Source organism: Bos indicus x Bos taurus, chromosome 3 (genome assembly GCF_003369695.1).
Source record: "Bos indicus x Bos taurus breed Angus x Brahman F1 hybrid chromosome 3, Bos_hybrid_MaternalHap_v2.0, whole genome shotgun sequence".
Classification (NCBI taxonomy): Eukaryota; Metazoa; Chordata; class Mammalia; order Artiodactyla; family Bovidae; genus Bos; species Bos indicus x Bos taurus.
In genome coordinates this window covers 21,866,546-21,885,343 of record NC_040078.1, presented here as the reverse complement: position 1 = coordinate 21,885,343, position 18,798 = coordinate 21,866,546, and the positions used below count along the sequence as shown (strand labels likewise).

The 18,798-nt window shown below is 45.3% G+C and overlaps 1 protein-coding gene across 7 annotated transcripts in view; it reads left to right on the top strand.

Annotated features, from left to right (window-relative positions):
- BCL9 (BCL9, transcription coactivator) overlaps positions 1-17,509 on the top strand; it is a 95,145-nt gene extending 77,636 nt beyond the window's left edge. For 5 of the 7 annotated variants that reach the window (XM_027535393.1, XM_027535378.1, XM_027535384.1 and 2 more), the window contains 7 exons: positions 2,878-3,190; positions 4,141-4,457; positions 5,887-6,076; positions 6,965-7,064; positions 11,099-13,340; positions 14,559-14,819; positions 16,162-17,509. In XM_027535393.1, the coding sequence (XP_027391194.1) occupies positions 3,138-3,190; positions 4,141-4,457; positions 5,887-6,076; positions 6,965-7,064; positions 11,099-13,340; positions 14,559-14,819; positions 16,162-17,279 (4,281 nt within the window). In that variant the 5' untranslated portion in view covers positions 2,878-3,137 and the 3' untranslated portion in view covers positions 17,280-17,509. The remainder of the gene's footprint in view (positions 1-2,877; positions 3,191-4,140; positions 4,458-5,886; positions 6,077-6,964; positions 7,065-11,098; positions 13,341-14,558; positions 14,820-16,161) is intronic. The other 2 variants (XM_027535394.1, XM_027535397.1) reach the window with 2 other exon arrangements.
- The last annotated feature ends 1,289 nt before the right edge of the window (positions 17,510-18,798 follow it).

Below are 18,798 nucleotides of genomic sequence, written 5' to 3'. Positions count from 1 at the left end.
CATAAATGCGTATGTTGTGCTACCAAGCATTTTCTATGTGCTGGCTTACCTTGTCCACCAAGTCCATGCTTTTCATGAAGTACTGCAGTGATGAAGAGCACAGCCTGAGTGTCTGGCTGACCTCCAGCTCCACCACTTAATTAGGGTGTGACCAACTTACTTGGGCAAATATGTACTGTTCCAAGAGCCTCAGTTTCCTCGTCTCTGAAACAGGGATAGGATATATGTATATGTGTAACTGATTCACTTGGCTGTCTACTTGAATCTAACACAGCATAGTGAATCAACTATACTGCAAAAAAAAAAATAAAAAAGAAAAAGTAATAAAATAAAACAGGGATAGTAATGGGACCTGCCTTCTACAGTTGTTATGAATGAGTTAATATGTATGGAGAGTGCTTATAAGAGTACCTGATGTGCAGTTAGTAAATATTTTAAGTATTATTTATAGAGAAAAGAGAGAAACATTCTATAAGCAGATCTTAGAGTTAGAAGATTTAGTTATATTGGGGAAATACCTCTCTCTGGCTAAAATTAACCATTCAGAGGAAGATCTTCCCTTTTTTCAGTCCTGAAAGGTAAACAGTTGAGCACTAACCTGAACACGCAGGAGCTGAAAGAATTACATTTTATTCTTTAGGGTTATCTGATGAGATACTTGGCAGATTTCTTGCTCAGTTGTTTTTGGGGTCAGATAGGCTAAAACTAGGGTGACCTATTTCAACAGCTCCTCTGGATTAAGGGTTAAAACAGCTGGGTTTTATTCCCATCTCTAGTGAGCCCGTGCACTTGTTTGAACCTTCTGTGCTCTTTCTCCATCATAAAGTAGTGGCAAGGAGGTGGCTTAGAGGAAAGAGCAGGTCAGGGAGCACTGATTGGAAACCTGGGAGAAGGCATTCATGCCCGTGTGCTCCGTCCATTCATCTATAAAATGCCATTGATCACGGTATAGTGAGTTTAAAAAACTGAATGTGGAAATACTTTGAAAATAAGTATTTTTTGTTCACATGATTATTATTTAGAAATAATCTTTGCTACCAGCTCATCAGAAATGCCTGGCAGACCTAGTTGATTTGGTACTTTTAATGTTCAGAGTTTCTTTAGAAGGAGTGTAACACAAGTGCCAGGCGTTTCTGCTATGTAACTCACCTAGGGTCTAACCACATGCTTAGTACATTATATTGAGTATTATAGAAAAACCAAAGAAATTTAAAACAAGAATCTTGTCTTCAAAGAGCATAGTCTTCATAGGGAGGTAAATCATACACATGGGACTATTCAGTTTGACACATGATTGGAGTGCTCCTATGTGTGATACAGACAGAAAGTATCAAAAGGGACTATATTGGTGGTAACTTCTTTTCTTTTCCTGAGGTAAATGTTTTCTGTTGGCTTTGTCCATGGAAGATTCATTGACTACTTCTGTTTTACCAGTGATTGCTGATGTTTAGGGAGAGGTACAGTATGGTTTATGATCATATATTATGTTGAGCTTCAGAGCAATAATCAGTTTTAGAATCTAAACTGGCGGCAGGGAGCTAAAGGTGGTAGGGAATAAACACACAACCCTAAATATAATTGAGACTCAAATGTTTTTAGGATGCTTTTTCCTAAGATCAGTGTAGAAATATTCTATAACATTTTACTCTAGTTTTTTTCCCTGCCTTCTTCATTTAAAAGAAAAAAATGTGATTGTGTATACTCAGAAAATCCATAAATTCCTCTCATGGTCTCAGGTAAAATAGCTGGGACTATTTCTAAATGAGGAAATAGACATTTAATACTTGACAACAATCATACTCATTGCTGAGTCTTAGAATATAAGGGTTTCTCCCAGTTTTAGTCCAGTTCTTGAACCTCTTGTAGTGTATGTAACACCGAAGCGACTTCTAACTCCTTTTGATTCTTTAGGCTTTAATCCTGCATCTAATATTCTCCTTCAGTCCTATACCTCATCAGTAAAGATAGCAGGAGGGAGGGAGGTGAGGGGACCATGGTTACCAAAAAAATCACATTGGAAACTGCCCTGGAAGGAGCAGTGAATGGAAGTGTATCTTGGTTTTCTCTGAACCAGTTTAGGTTTCTCTAAATAAAGGGCTTTCTCATTTGTTCTCTTACTAGGTTGGGGAATATTTTTTTGACCTTTATGCTTCAAATTAGCCTTGCAAATTGGCTCAAAAAATAACTTAGTCTTCAAAGATGTTCTTTCACCTCCGCATTATGGATCATTCCCTTGCTTACCCATGCCTACAGCTCCTGTCATTAAGCAGTGAGAACACAGGACACATACTCAGCATAATTTAATAGAAAGATCATAGAAATCAGGGGGCAGAACTGATTGTATTTGGTATTGGCTCAATAGTTGATTTCAGAAGTACCTCCTTTAATGTCTTCCCCACCCTGAGGCCCTGAGAATATAAACAGAGAGTAATTTGTTTCATGGTTTGAAATTGGGATGGGTTTGTTACATTTCAGTGCCATCAGAGGTGAAGCACCAGATAGTTGCTATGGATTTGGAGTACCCAGTGGTTTCAGAGCATTGTTTGGAAGAAAGAAAAACCCAAGTTTTTGAGGGTTTTGTATTTGGAAGTAGAGAAATGTAAGGGAGAATACACAGCTAAAGATAAAAATGTTTTTCTCATCTGCTTACAAACGCCTGGTATATGATGCTTGGGTGGGAGGCTTGTATGCCTGGCAGAAAGTCTTAGTCACTCTTCCGCTGCTTTAGCACTAGAGCCTTTTGGCCAGAATATGAACATCGCCCTTTCCTTTCACCCTGAGGGAAGCTGAGGAACCATCTGCCTCTGTACTGTCGAGGTGGGGCTTTAGCCTTGGTCCTGCTACAAGGGTGTTGGATGTCTCTGCTTCTCTTCCCAGTGTGCCCTGGAGATGCGAGATTTTCCTTTGGCAGCCGGAGGCACACACCCAGAGAATGCTGGAGCCGCAAGGGGACAGGACCCACTTCCACAGCGGAGAAAAACAAAGAGGAAAAAGGCGTGCAGGCAGCCAGCGCTAAGGGACGCACCCAGCACGCAGTGGGCCCCTGCCACTGCCCCCAGCAGCTGTTTCTGCTGCAGCCCGAGAGGAACTCGGTGAGCCCGTCCCTGTTTGTGGCTGCAAGCTCAGGATTTCAATCAATGCATTCCAGTAACCCTAAAGTGAGGAACTCTCCGTCAGGAAACACACAGAGGTGAGGCCTAGGGCCTGGCCCAGCTGCCCCTTGGGACATCATAGTGGACCCTGAACACTAACTGGTGGAACAGTGTGTTGAATCATGAGACCCAAATGGGAAAAGCAAAAGACTCAAGTAAACAGTGATAGAATAGTGAGTCAGAGTTTAGGTTAGCGTTCTCCTCTTACTCATTTGTCCATCCTTACCTGACTGCTCCTCATTATAGCCCCTCTCCTCAACAAAACATTAAAAATCATCCAGTACAATGTGCTAAACTTGCCAAATGAGGAAACTGAGACCTGGAATGTTGAGGAGGCCTAAGGTTCTGGAACTAAAACACCAGCCCCTGACCCCCACTGTGAAGCTTTTTCCTCTGTTCTGCAAAAGTGATATCTTAAAAGAATTTCTTCCTCCTCCCCTGGAGGCAGTGGTTAGTGTGTCTGCTCTGGTGTGATACTTCTTATTTGGTGATTAGTGTCCTGGAGGGTTTCCCCAGACTGCCAGTCACCAGCGGGTTTCCTCACTCTCTCCCAGACCTGCTCGTATTTTCCAGCAGGGAAGTCAGTCTCTTGTTACAGCTGTTCCTTGTTCATCAGCTGAGGGGTGGGTAGTATTTTGATCTTAACGATGTCTGTTTGTTTACTCTGAGCTAGTCTTAGTGTGAGAGTCATTTCTCTATGTACATAGAAACCGTTGTCCTTTATTGACAGAAGCCCTAGCGATGGGTCCCCATGTGACTCTAGGGTTCCTGAGATGAGGCAGGCCACTCTGCCCAAATCCTCCTCTCTGTTGATAGCTCTGAGATGAGAATGGGGAGAAGAGAACAAGCAAGCGGCTTAAGTGAAAGGTGGGGTGGTTACTTTAGCTGTCCAGGTCTCCCTGACCTGTGATAGAAATCAGACCTCTTTGATTTGTGCTGCCCAGTCTTGTCCGGTGTCTGATCTCCCTTTGTTATTTGTCTCTTCTAGTAGCCCTAAGTCAAAGCAGGAGGTGATGGTCCGTCCCCCTACAGTGATGTCCCCATCTGGAAACCCCCAGCTGGATTCCAAATTCTCCAATCAGGGTAAACAGGGGGGCTCAGCCAGCCAATCCCAGCCATCCCCCTGTGACTCCAAGAGTGGGGGCCATACCCCTAAAGCACTCCCTGGCCCAGGTGGGAGCATGGGGCTGAAGAATGGGGCTGGAAATGGTGCCAAGGGCAAGGGGAAAAGGGAGCGAAGTATTTCCGCCGACTCCTTTGATCAGAGAGATCCTGGGACTCCAAACGATGACTCTGACATGAAAGGTATGTCTATAAGATCTTTGAGACTCAGAGGGAAGTAGGTATTCCTGAGGGAGGGCCTCTGACATGGATGGATGCCGGAGAGCCTAATAGTAGCCAGGTGGGGAGAGTAGGAATTGGATCCAGGAGTTCTCGGAGTTGCAGATTGAACTCCTTCTGGTCATTTTCCTACGAACTGAAGAATAGTTTGGAACGACCTTGTTGAGTTCTTGCCCTTGAGGATGCAAGTGTTTGAGAATGTTGCACGACTCTAACCATGTACTTATGGATGTTTCTGGTCTCCGTGCTTTTGTGTACTTGAGTGTCAAGCCAGTAGCTCCAGTTTATCTATGCCAGAGCCCACACTGGAGCAGTTTTTCTGACAACTCTTCCTCTTCTCCATGAAATTAGTCCTTCAAGACTTGGGTTGCATGCGTTCTGGCTGCCATTTTGCCAGTTGTAGGTACAAGAGGCTGTCCTGGCACAAGTCCAGATTTGTCCCAGCCAGTTTCACCATGGCGGGAATGAGGGGCTCCATGTGGTAGAGATCCAGTAGGTACCACAGTGGAGTGAGCCCAGAAGGGCATGGGACCCATGGCTATGCTCTAGGCTTTCCCTCACTTAGTGTAAAATAAAACATCTTAACTGTAGGCCAGAATGTGAAACTAACATTCAGGGAGTGGAACGGTGACTCCCCAACCCAAATTTGAAATGAGTACCTCTGTAATTGTTCCCCTGTCTTTCCTTTCTTCTTCAGGTTGTTTGTGGGAGGCCTGTTTTGAGCACCAGCACTATGCTGGGTGCTGGGGGTGCTATGGTCAGCAAAACTGAAACAGTTGCTATCCTCAAGGGTTTAAATGCACCTAGATAGCAGATCATTTAAAAAATTACAATGAAATTTGATAAACACTGAAGTAAGGGAAGTTAGGGGGCTATGGGTGTAACTAGCAGGGACATCCAGCCCAGGAGGTTCCAAAAAAGGTTTCCAGGAAGTAGGGACATTTATGCTAATATCTAAACCCTGGTGCTCAAATGGTAAAGAATCTGCCTGCAGTGCAGGAGACCTGGGTTCAATCCCTGGGTCGGGAATATCCCCTGGAGAAGAGAATGGCTACCCACTCCAGTATTCTTGCCTGGAGAATTCCAGTGACAGAGGAGCCTGGCAGGCTGCAGTCCATGGGGTCACAAAGAGTTGGATACAACTGAGCAACTAACACCTGCACACTTTTCAGAGAATGTGTAGTAGAGCAGTAAGGATGTGGGAAAGAGTGCTTTGTACTTAGTCATTTAAATGGGAGAAGTGTATTTGTATTTTTATGAATAGAGGAATTTCCTCTTAACAAGATACTTCCTCCTTGAAATTTTCAAGGTGTTTGCATTATGATGCTATAAATGCTGGCAGAAAAAAGAAAGCTTTATACTTTCTATAACATTAATCTTTTTATTTTTTTAGAATGTAATTCTGCTGACCACATAAAGTCCCAGGATTCCCAGCACACACCACACTCGATGACCCCATCAAATGCTACAGTCCCTAGGTCTTCCACCCCCTCCCATGGCCAGACTACTGCCCCAGAGCCCACACCTGCTCAGAAGACTCCTGCCAAAGTGGTGTATGTGTTTTCTACTGAGATGGCTAATAAGTAAGTTAATGGCTGTGTCTTGATGCTGGTGTGGCTTGCGTGTTTGGGTGTCTAAATTTTTATTCCCTTTGAAGAGACCTTTTTTTTGCCCACTTGTTTTATTACTGAAGGTTAACACTACAGAAAACAGTAAAATAAAATATAAAACCCCCACTCCCCTACTCCCAGAGGCAACCATTGGTGGTAGTTCCTTTGCTTTCCTTCCAGAGAAACTTTTTAGGCTTATACAGATACACATATATATACTTTTTTAAACGGGAAAAGGGTCGATGGCACAGCACACACTGTTCTGCAACTCAATATTCTTTTTAAAATGGCATAATAAGTAATACATGTCCATTTTAGAATAATTAGAAAATGTAAATAAAAAGTCTCAAGAATTTACAGAGGTAACTGTTATGAACGTTTCTAGTAGACAGATGCATCACTGGATATTTGTTTATTTAAAATGTGAATATACACTATATAGTTTTCTGACTGTTTTCATCTAACATTTTTAAAATTAAGATATAGAGTGAATCTTGGCAACCTTAAATTATGATAAGGTGTGAGAATTCATTTTTCCCTTCTTGGGTTGGGATTTTGAACTAGGATTCTCTATAAAACACCTACCAGAGTGGACGGGTTTAAAGGAAAAAACCCTGGGGTTGTTTAATGCCTCTTTTGAGATTTGCTAATGGCTATTTTTAAATTTCAGAAGAGTTACAGTAAATGACAGACAAGTAATGAAAACCTTTTTATCTTGATTTCTTCTCACTGGGCATTGCCGGTGGTTCTTTATACTTCTTCCTCTCTCATACCAGTTCGGTCTGGGGTTAAAATGCTTTAGAATTTCAGTTAGTGAAATAGAAACAAGTCCTAGTGTGTGCCTCTCTTCTCTCTTTGTAGGGCTGCAGAAGCTGTATTGAAGGGCCAGGTTGAAACTATTGTCTCTTTCCACATCCAGAACATCTCTAACAGCAAGACAGAGAGAAGCACAGCCCCTCTGGTATGTCATCTTACAAGTGGAATAATGGTTTAAAGGTTATAAGGTGACTCTAAATGTGGGAGATGATTAATTCACTGATAATCTTTTTTTCCTTCTTCCAGTTTTATTGAGATGTAGTTGGTGGACAGCACTGTATAAGTTAAAGTATACAGCCAACTGTACTGTATACTTTAACTCACATACATTACAAAATGATTATCATCATCTTATATACATACAAAATTTAAGACAAAAAATTTTTTTGTCTTGTAATGAGAACTCTTAGGTGTACTTTCTTAATTTTTATGTAGAACATACAGCAGCATTAATTATATTTATTGTGTTATACATTACATTCCTGCTGCTGCTGCTGCTAAGTCGCTTCAGTCACGTCCGACTCTGTGCAACCCCATGGACTGCAGCCTACCAGGCTTCTCCGTCCATGGGATTCTCCAGGCAAGAACACTGGAGTGGGTTGCCATTTCCTTCTCCAATGCATGAAAGTGGAAAGTGAAAGTGAAGTCGCTCAGTCGACCCCATGGACTGCAGCCTACCAGGCTCCTCCATCCATGGGATTTTCCAGGCAAGAGTACTGGAGTGGGGTGCCATTGCCTTCTCCGTCATTACATTCCTAGTACCTACTTATCCTACAACTAGAAGTTTATACCTTATTGCTGCCCTCCTCCAATTCCCTCTCCCCCAGTCCCCCCACTTTTGGTTATCACAAATCTAATCTGTTTTTCTTTGAGTTTGTTTGTGACGTTTAACTGACCTATACTGTGTTAGTTTGTGGTGTGCAACATAGTGAAATGATATTTCTATACATTTCAAAGTGATCACCATAAGTCTAGTCACCATGTATCACTGTACAAAGATATCACACAGTTATTGACTATATCCCCCACACTGTACATTTCACACCTATTACTCATTTATTTTGTAACTGAAAGATTGTACTCATAACTTCCATCACCTGTTTATGTCCTCCTCCAATGGCCCCCCTCCTCTTTAAATGACCTGTTTGTTCTCTAAATCTGTGACTCTGTTCCTGTTTAGTTATGTTTAATCATTTGCTTTGTTTTTTTTAGATTCCACATGTTTGTCTTTCTCTGATTTATTTCACTTAGCACAATACCCTCTAGGTCCATCCATGTTTTTGAAAATGGCAAGGTTTCATTCTTTTTTAATGGCTAAGTACTACTCCATTTTGTGTGTGTGTGTGTACACCATATAGTCTTTATTCATCTATTAATGGGCACTTAGGTTGCTTCCATATCTTGGCTATTGTAAATAATGCTGCAGTGAACAACATAAGTGTACAGATATCTTTTCTAATTGGTGTTTTTGTTTTCTTTGGATAAAGAGCCAGGAGTGAAATTGCTGGATTATATGTTAGTTGTATTTGTAATTCTTTGTGGAATCTCCACACTGTTTTCCATAGTGCCTACCCTGGTATTCATCCCCACCAACAATCCATGAGGGTTCAGTAGGGAGATAGTCTTGGTATCAGCTACATTTTGAGCATTTAACCTAGTTGTGTAGTTTTAGGCACATCACTCTGGCCTTTTCTGGTAGCATGCTGATATATTGATGAATTACTAGAAGAGAAGAGGTGCAAAATAAAAAGGAGACATACGGCTGTCTTAGGATTTCCTTAATGTGGCCCTCTCTGGGAAATTCTGAATTCAGACCCTGCATATACAGCAGAATTAAAAAAAAGAACAGGCACTCTTGAGTTACTTAAAGAACAGAGAAAAAACAACAGTTAAGGGTGGTCACTGGTTTCCTATAGACTGTGACAGAAGAAACAGTTTACTACCGCCCTACACGACTGGAGTACATGCTGATAATTCCATAATGAGAGTCTCAGTGACTTTCAGAATGATTCTTATTTATTTCAGAGAGAACCATTGAATGTTTTTAATTGCTTGATATTTTCAAAATTACAGTTAATGTTTGTTTCCTCTCTGGAACTTAAGCACCTGCTGTAAACTACATTAGAACATGCGTGCAGTGGTTGTTTAACATACATAGTGTCTCAAATTGAACCAAACGGTGTTCCTTGTGTCTCAGATTGTCAAGGCATTGCACCCAGTGGTGTGAGGACACTAGAGGTTCAAGACACAATCCCTGCTTTCAGGAAGCATGAAATATAAAACTGGGATGAGTCTTAAACATGGGAAAAGTTAAATGAGGTGACAATTCAGTATAGAATAGATGACATTTTGTCCATGTTGTATGAGAACTTAGGCTGCCTTCCTGTGACATAGCAGGGCTTGGGCTTTCCTAGACCAAGCAAAGGAATTTCATGTCTCTCTGTATCTCCACTAAAGGGTAGAAGAAGTGTATATGTAATATTTTAAGTGTATATATTTTTAATTTATACTTTAGAAGTATTTATATTTTATATTGTTCTGGAATATATAGGGCACAATTGCAGCTCAAACCAGTGTTTTATTGACTTAATGACAGATCTTCATACAGTTTTTACCTCCACCTCCTCTAGTACTAAAATGAAATCAGAAGAGGAGTTAAGGAGGGTATTGGGAATAGTCCAGTCACCATTGCTCCAAATCTAAAATAAAAAGAGTGGTACTAAACCATTTCTTCCGTCACAGTCACCCTTCTAGGAAATGAGTATCCACCCTTAACGCACAAACACAGCCTGGCCAACAAAACCAAACGTAAACTGGCTCTGGAGAGAAAATTAAGGTGACCTCCAGACTCCAGTTAAATAGTCAGAGACACCGAGGACACTGTGACGTCCAGAGTCATCTAGGTTCAGCCAGTCCGCCCCACCTCACTCTGGGTCTGCAGGCATAGATGCATGGAGAATAGCAGCAAGTGGAGCATTTATGTACATGTCCACAGAATGTGAGCTGTTCACATCCCTGTTCACATCAGGGATACATGTAATGATTTCTGTACAAATATGTACCTTGAGAAACATTCCAGAGAGTAGGTGGGGATGTAAGTAAGAGCCTTAGGGGTTTGGAAATACAGACTGGATTAAGTGAACAGGTAGAAGGAAGTGAACATCAAAAAGGGATCCTGCTGCTCTCGAGATCCCTTGATGGAGGGGTAGGCTGGGCCCTTCTATTCTTCAGTACTGCCCTTCTCTAGTACCCGAACCTCCAGCAGGGCCAAGGCATAGATGCAGAACATTTTATATCCCTCTTCCAAACACTGACAACATCCATGTCACCTCTTACAGGCGAGCCTACCTTTATCCAGGACTTAAATGTGGTATTGGTACTTAATAAATAATAAGACACTCATCCAGCCTGTAGAAAGGGCCATGTGCTGTCTCTTGGAAAGAACAGATCAAGAGACACCACAAGCTAGCCTCAGATTTCTTCACAGATGTTTCTTGCCTACAGATTATCTTACTGCAGTTAATGTGCAAGTTCTTATCAAATATTGAATCAGTGATCACAAACTGAAAACAGAAATCGGAGATGTCAGGCCCCTTGGAAACTAAAGGAGAGGAGTGCTTCACTAGTCACCGTGCCAGGGGAGACGGTGAAGTGGAGCAGCCTCACCTGCCGCCTCTGGCTGGTGGAGTACTGAGCTGGAAGTGACAGGGACTTTCTTTTCAGTTGAAAACGTCAGACTCTTTGATTGACAGTGAGAAGTCTACATACCCATTTATACTTTCAGGGAAAGAAAAAGGTGTTAGGTACAGCCTCCCACATACCAAGAAACTAATCTCTCCCTGAATCAAAAACACGTAGTAGACATGTGATATCAAACCTGTTCCTCGAAATAGATACTCAGATGTATTCACTCCAGCAGAGTGGCTTTCCCTTGGCATGCTTATAAAGTTATTGAAACCTAATCTTCAGCTTGGGAAAGAGGATACCGTTTGACAGTAAAATGTGAGGGAAGAAATCAAAATGTCTTCATGTCCATGGGGTTTGTACATGAGCAGTTTCTATACCAAGTGTCAGTGTAGATTTATGTGGCTGGGACCAGTCCTTTATAACATATCATGCTCTTTTCATTGCCCTTCTGTTCAATTTACCAATGATTTTTAAAATCTCGTTTATCTTCAGAACACACAGATATCTGCCCTTCGAAATGATCCGAAACCTCTCCCACAACAGCCCCCAGCTCCAGCCAACCAGGACCAGAATTCTTCCCAGAACACCAGGCTGCAGCCAACTCCCCCCATTCCGGCACCAGCACCCAAGCCTGCCGCCCCACCGCGTCCCCTGGACCGGGACAGTCCTGGGGTAGAAAACAAACTGATCCCTTCTGTCGGCAGCCCTGCCGGCTCCACTCCACTGCCCCCAGACAGCACCGGGCCAAACTCAACGCCCAACAACCGAGCCGTGACCCCTGTCTCCCAGGGGAGCAATAGCTCTTCAGCAGATCCCAAAGCCCCCCCGCCTCCGCCGGTGTCCAGTGGAGAGCCCCCCACACTGGGGGAGAACCCTGATGGACTATCTCAGGAGCAGCTGGAGCACCGGGAGCGCTCCTTACAAACGCTCAGAGATATCCAGCGAATGCTTTTCCCCGATGAGAAGGAATTCCCAGGAGGACAGAGTGGGGGACCCCAGCAGAACACTGGGGTATTAGATGGACCTCAGAAAAAACCAGAAGGGCCTATACAGGCCATGATGGTTCAATCCCAAAGCCTAGGTAAGGGACCTGGGCCCCGGACAGACGTGGGGGCTCCATTTGGCCCTCAAGGACACAGAGATGTGCCCTTTTCTCCAGATGAAATGGTTCCACCCTCCATGAACTCCCAGTCTGGGCCCATCGGACCCGACCACCTGGATCACATGACCCCTGAGCAGATAGCGTGGCTGAAATTGCAGCAGGAGTTCTACGAAGAGAAGAGGAGGAAGCAGGAGCAAGTGGTCGTGCAGCAGTGCTCCCTCCAGGACATGATGGTCCATCAGCACGGGCCTCGGGGAGTGGTCCGAGGGCCCCCCCCTCCGTACCAGATGACCCCTGGTGAGGCCTGGGGGCCTGGGGGCTCAGAGCCCTTTGCCGATGGGATCAACATGCCCCATTCTCTGCCCCCGAGAGCCATGGCTCCCCACCCCAACATGCCAGGGAGCCAAATGCGCCTCCCTGGATTTGCAGGAATGATGAATTCTGAGATGGAGGGGCCCAATGTCCCCAACCCGGCATCGCGACCAGGTCTTTCTGCAGTCAGCTGGCCAGACGATGTGCCAAAAATCCCAGACGGTCGAAACTTCCCGCCTGGCCAGGGCGTCTTCAGTGGTCCTGGCCGAGGGGAGCGCTTCCCAAACCCCCAAGGATTGTCTGAAGAGATGTTTCAACAGCAGCTGGCAGAGAAGCAGCTGGGATTGCCCCCGGGGATGAGCGTGGAAGGCATCAGGCCTGGAATGGAGATGAACAGGATGATCCCAGGCTCCCAGCGCCATGTGGAGCCAGGGAATAATCCCATCTTCCCGCGAATACCAGTGGAGGGCCCACTGAGCCCTTCCAGGGGTGACTTTCCAAAAGGAATGCCCCCGCAGCTGGGCCCTGGCCGGGAACTCGAGTTTGGGATGGTTCCCAGTGGGATGAAGGGAGATGTCAGTTTAAATGTCAGCATGGGATCCAACTCTCAGATGATACCTCAGAAGATGAGAGAGGCTGGGGCGGGGCCCGAGGAGATGCTGAAGCTCCGTGCAGGTGGCGCGGACATGCTGCCTGCTCAGCAGAAGATGGTGCCCTTGCCGTTCGGCGAGCACCCGCAGCAAGAGTATGGCATGGGCCCCAGGCCGTTCCTCCCCATGTCTCAGGGTCCAGGCAGCAACAGTGGCTTGCGGAATCTCAGAGAACCCATGGGGCCCGACCAAAGGACTAACAGCCGGCTCAGTCATATGCCACCACTACCTCTCAACCCTTCCAGTAACCCCACTAGCCTCAACACAGCTCCTCCTGTTCAGCGCGGCCTGGGGCGGAAGCCCGTGGATATATCTGTGGCAGGCAGCCAGGTGCATTCCCCAGGCATCAACCCTCTGAAATCTCCCACGATGCGCCAAGTCCAGTCACCAATGCTGGGCTCACCCTCGGGGAACCTCAAGTCCCCCCAGACTCCATCGCAGCTGGCAGGCATGCTGGCGGGCCCAGCTGCCGCTGCTTCCATTAAGTCCCCGCCCGTCTTGGGGTCTGCTGCTGCTTCGCCTGTTCACCTCAAGTCTCCATCACTTCCTGCCCCATCACCTGGATGGACCTCGTCTCCAAAACCTCCTCTTCAGAGTCCTGGGATCCCTCCAAACCACAAAGCGCCCCTCACCATGGCCTCCCCAGCCATGCTGGCAAGTGTAGAGTCAGGTCAGTATGTTCTCATCCTCACAGTTGCACCTATAGCCAGAGATTGTGAAAGCCTGGTTTACATACTTTAAGAAAACTGGTGTCCTGATTATGCAGCCAGAGGAGGGGGCTTTTGCCAAGATGGATGTATTTGTGGCAAGGTGCAGAGTTGGTACTCCCATGGGGTTATGCTCAAGTGTCCAATCCTGGTGAAGATTCATGGGCTTTAGTGCAAAATATGTTTATGGGATAGGACTGGGAGGAGAATGGGAAATGCATATCATTTCACTGAACGATTTACATTTTCACAGGGAACTCAAATGTCTTAACAAATGTGTTAAGATTAAAGGATAAATGTGTTTCCTTTAAACACCAGCCCCACTTACTTCAGAGGTCTGTCTTTGTGTTAAGAGAGTGAGTGTCATCCCAAGCAAAGAGGGGAGACTGCTGAGAGACTTGAGTGGTTCTCGTAAATATGTGTCAACCATTGAAACAGTTTCTGAAACCTTCTCCATGTTAGACTGCTATTCTCACAGATCAGCTGCAATTTATTAGTATTTACTTCCTGGGGGAAGTTCTCACTGATGATGGTGGTTTTGTGAACAGGACCGGAGGCGGTCAGTAGATGAGCACTGAGGTGTAAATACTAGGTCTGTGCTGTCTCCACTTGAGAAAGACTAGAATCAGAATGAGGTAGGAGATTTATCCTACCAGGTTAAAGTGTGCCTCTCCACTGGGTAGCAGTTCTCTACAAAGCAGTCCAGCAGAGTGGCCCCCTCAGACCTTTTGAGTGCAGACATCTTGGTGGAGGAAATCAGTCAGGAGCATGTGTAGGATACTCTGGTCAGTACCTGAGGTGGGATGGCTCATCTGGCTTCCAAGCACACTTAACGCCAGAGGCAAATTCTGAATTGTGGTTGGCAAGGGTAAGAGATCCACTTATTTCCCATTGTTTTCAGTGAAGGAGTTTGTGAGGCGTGGTTTTCCCAAGTTTGAGCTAATATTCTCACACATCCTTGGTGCGTTGTCCTGCCATCTGCTGAGCTGTCACCTCCATCGTATGCTGCCATCTCCCTCTGCACACACACGGAGCTTGACTAGAAGACTGATGATTCATGTCCTGGGTCTAATAACACTGTCCCATTCATCTGTCTCATTCCCTGTTAGTTCAGAATCACAGGCCCAAGAACCTTCAGGAGAATCTAATTCCCTGCCCTGTTTTATTTTGCCTTCTCTTAGGTGGCCCCCCACCTCCTACAGCCAGCCAGTCTGCCTCTGTGAGTATCCCGGGAAGTCTTCCCTCTAGTACACCTTACACCATGCCTCCAGAGCCGACCCTTTCCCAGAACCCACTGTCTATTATGATGTCTCGAATGTCCAAGTTTGCAATGCCCAGTTCTACCCCGTTATACCACGACGCCATCAAGACCGTGGCCAGCTCAGATGATGACTCCCCTCCAGCTCGTTCTCCCAACTTGCCATCAATGAATAATATGCCAGGTAAGAAATCAGGAAGATAGGATATGGCCCTATTGCTGTTGACAAAAGAAAAACGTCTTGAGGTGTTTTCTTGATATCTGTAGACCTCAATAAGCTGGATGTTCAGCAGATTGAAAAAGTATATCATCTGAGTTAGTTTCAGTAAAACTAAATGTCTTGCCTAGAGGAAGAGAATAACACTTTTTTGGATTAGCTTATTCTGTGTTTGTGGATAAGAAAGCAAATTTCTTTAGAGTTCTTGTCATTTTCTTACAGAAGTTCTGATGCTTCTGTGTACCTTGATGTGCTTATTTTTAGGTGGCTCCTCCTGGAGCGAGACTGAAAGCAGTATCTTTTTAATATGCTGATAGGAATGTCTTGAGTCCTCAACTATTTTCCTGAAAGGGCAGCCTCAAACCACAAGCAGCCACAGGATTTCAGACAATGGAGAAAACCTCTGTTTCCTAGAGAAGCACTTTCTTTAGGCCTAAAGAGAAAATAAAAATTCCTCCCTTCTTTCCTCATTCTGTTCTCCTTCACTCCTACACCTCCCATCTCCCCAAATCTCACTAACGGGAAATGATGTGGGAGGGCAAAGGTGGTCAACAAAGAGACCATAATAACTTCAGCCATGGGTTTCTGGTTCCAGTTCCATTCTGATTGTTAAGAATGCTTTTTATCATCAGTCAGGTGAGGGCATGCTCCGTGGATGGCACAAGCATCATTCTTACCATACTCGGTGGTTAACTTCATGGAGAGACCAAATATTTAAATGTCCCAGAGGCCATGGTAGAACCTGTGTGTTTTCCATTAAAAGTTAGCTTTTCTTCACCATTTTATATAATCTAGAGTTTTAAATGCTCTCCCTGTAAGGCAGTGTGAAAGGGTGATGCCACTTTATCAATTGAAAAAGGCCTGTTTGGTTTCCTCGTCGCTGTTACTTCTGATTCTTGGACTTGTAGGACTGATGAATCCTCTTTCTCCAAAAAGGACCGTACTGCAGGTCATCTAGGCAAATTGTTTTCTTCCCAATTCAATACCTCCGATGAAGAAGACTGTACTCATTTGTGTATTAACTTGTAACTTTTCACTCAGGAGACTTTCTTTCTAGGTGTCTTCTATATACATATATGTCATCCAGTTTAAAGCTCAGCAATAAATACATTGTCTTGTGGAGCTGTTGGTTTGTGTGCCCCCAAATGTATTGTAATCTTCCTGAGGGTAGATTGTGCATTGTGCATTTTCTCAGCTCAGTCCCATGCACATTTGATGCATAGTAACTTTTTTTGTTAATTTGATTTATAATAGTTTTTCTGAGTTACTTTTGGTGAAATTGATTCCTTTGATATCTTTATTTTTCTAGGAATGGGCATTAATACACAGAATCCTCGAATTTCAGGTCCAAACCCCGTGGTTCCAATGCCAACCCTCAGCCCAATGGGAATGACCCAGCCACTTTCTCACTCCAATCAGATGCCCTCTCCGAACGCCATGGGACCCAACATACCTCCTCATGGAGTCCCTATGGGGCCTGGTTTGATGTCACACAATCCTATCATGGGGCATGGGTCCCAGGAGCCTCCAATGGTACCTCAAGGACGCATGGGTTTTCCCCAGGGTTTCCCTCCAGTTCAGTCTCCTCCACAGCAGGTTCCGTTTCCTCACAATGGCCCCAGTGGGGGGCAGGGCAACTTCCCAGGAGGGATGGGTTTCCCAGGAGAAGGGCCTCTTGGCCGCCCCAGCAACCTGCCCCAAAGTTCAGCAGATGCAGCACTTTGCAAGCCTGGAGGCCCAGGGGGTCCTGACTCCTTCGCTGTCCTGGGAAACAGCATGCCTTCAGTGTTTACAGACCCAGATCTACAGGAGGTCATCCGACCTGGAGCCACCGGAATACCTGAGTTTGACCTGTCTCGCATTATCCCATCTGAGAAGCCTAGCCAGACACTGCAATATTTCCCTCGAGGGGAAGTCCCAGGCCGTAAACAGCCCCAGGGTCCCGGACCTGGGTTTTCGCACATGCAGGGGATGATGGGCGAACAAGCCCCCAGAATGGGACTAGCATTACCTGGCATGGGAGGTCCAGGGCCCGTGGGAACTCCAGACATCCCTCTTGGTACAGCTCCATCCATGCCAGGCCACAACCCTATGAGACCACCAGCCTTTCTCCAGCAAGGCATGATGGGACCTCACCATCGGATGATGTCACCAGCACAATCTACAATGCCCGGCCAGCCCACCCTGATGAGCAATCCCGCTGCTGCCGTGGGCATGATTCCTGGCAAGGATCGGGGGCCTGCTGGGCTCTACACTCACCCTGGGCCTGTGGGCTCTCCAGGCATGATGATGTCCATGCAAGGCATGATGGGACCCCAACAGAACATCATGATCCCCCCACAGATGAGGCCCCGGGGCATGGCTGCTGACGTGGGCATGGGTGGATTCAGCCAAGGACCTGGCAACCCAGGAAACATGATGTTTTAAGCTGCTAAGACTGGATGTGCCCATCCTTGTTGAGATGAGATTCCAGGTCCTGAGAGCTGCTATGAGGGCGTTCCAGGAGCACTGTTGGTCATGCAATAGGAGAACAGAGACCCAAGGGCTGCTTTGGGGGCGGGGGGAACTCGAGAATGTATGGATTTATCTGAAAACAAATTATTCATTTAATCAACAGGTGTGTTTTTTTTAAGATTTATTTTTTAAAAATTATTTTTGTGGACTTGGGTATCCCGTGATGGCACCTCCTTTGGGGAATCTGTAGCCGTGCTTTGAGAATCGCCATGGGTCACGTGTCGCACCGTTCTCTGTATGTTTACGTCCTTTGGACTTGGCTTCTCCCAGGATTCTTTTCTGGTTTTGTTTTTGCTTGGGGCTTTATTTTTTTGTGTACTGTACTATATTGTAAAAGGGATTTTAGCAGAGACTTTAGTCTTTGGGACAAGAGGAGAACAGGAATGCTGGGCTGTTTACTTTAGGTGGAGAATCCATCTTCAGACCTTTGGACTATTTTCTTTCAACTCCAGTGTATAGAAAAACCAAACTACAACCTCAGAGCAGAGTATTAATGAAAAGCACAAAAAAAGGAACTAAGTTCAGCGAGGGGTGGGGGGAGGGGGAGATTTTTCTTTTTAAAAATAATGACGCTTAGGACATTGGTTTTTCAGTTTAAGTGCTCTCAGCACTGTCTGCCTCTCCCAGTCTACAGACCCACCTGCACATTTTTCTCTTGTTTTCCCTCCCCTCTCCTTCCCCGTCTCTTGGTTGAGTGAGTTTCCCCCTGTTGTGTCCCTCACTGGTGAGCCCCTGCTTCCCTCCTCTCTTTCCCTTTGGCAGCTGCAATACACGGTGATACTTTGGGGAAATAAATCTAAGCAAGCCTCACCTTCCATGCCGAGCATCGTCCCGGCTCCAGGAGGGAAAGGTCTGTCTTTGGGATGCTCGACTGTCTTTGCCCTTCGTCTTCTTCCCCATCCTACCCTTCCCTGCCCACCTTATTTTCTGTTCTCCTTTTATTAGGAATTCCCAAGTGAATTTTATTAATGTGGGAGTGGAACAGATGCTAAAAGCTATTCAGGATTTTGTTTTTCTGTTTTTAATTTTGTGGTTCCTTCCCTTTCCTCCCCCTCCCATGCGTAAAACGTTCTGTGTAACCTCCATTAAATTTGGTACAAAACCACTCACCAGAGCTGTGGTGTCAGAAAAATAAAATATATTGTTTCTTACAAAATTGGATTGCCTTTTTTTTGTGTGCATTTGGATTCCTGTTTGTTTGCTGAGTATTAGGCATAGTGTGGTCTATTGTGGGTCAAGAACTGCGCTAAAAAAAAAAAAAAAAAAAGAACTGCGCTAAGACAGGGGCCAGGAAACACGTGTTGTAAATCGACATTCCATACTCTGATCGCTGTCATGGGGAAAGTGCCAGCTGAGTGCTACTGGCCAGAGAGGAAGGTCCAGGTTTTCCTTTCAGGAAACCATGAAAGGTGGTTTTGAACTTATCTCTTGA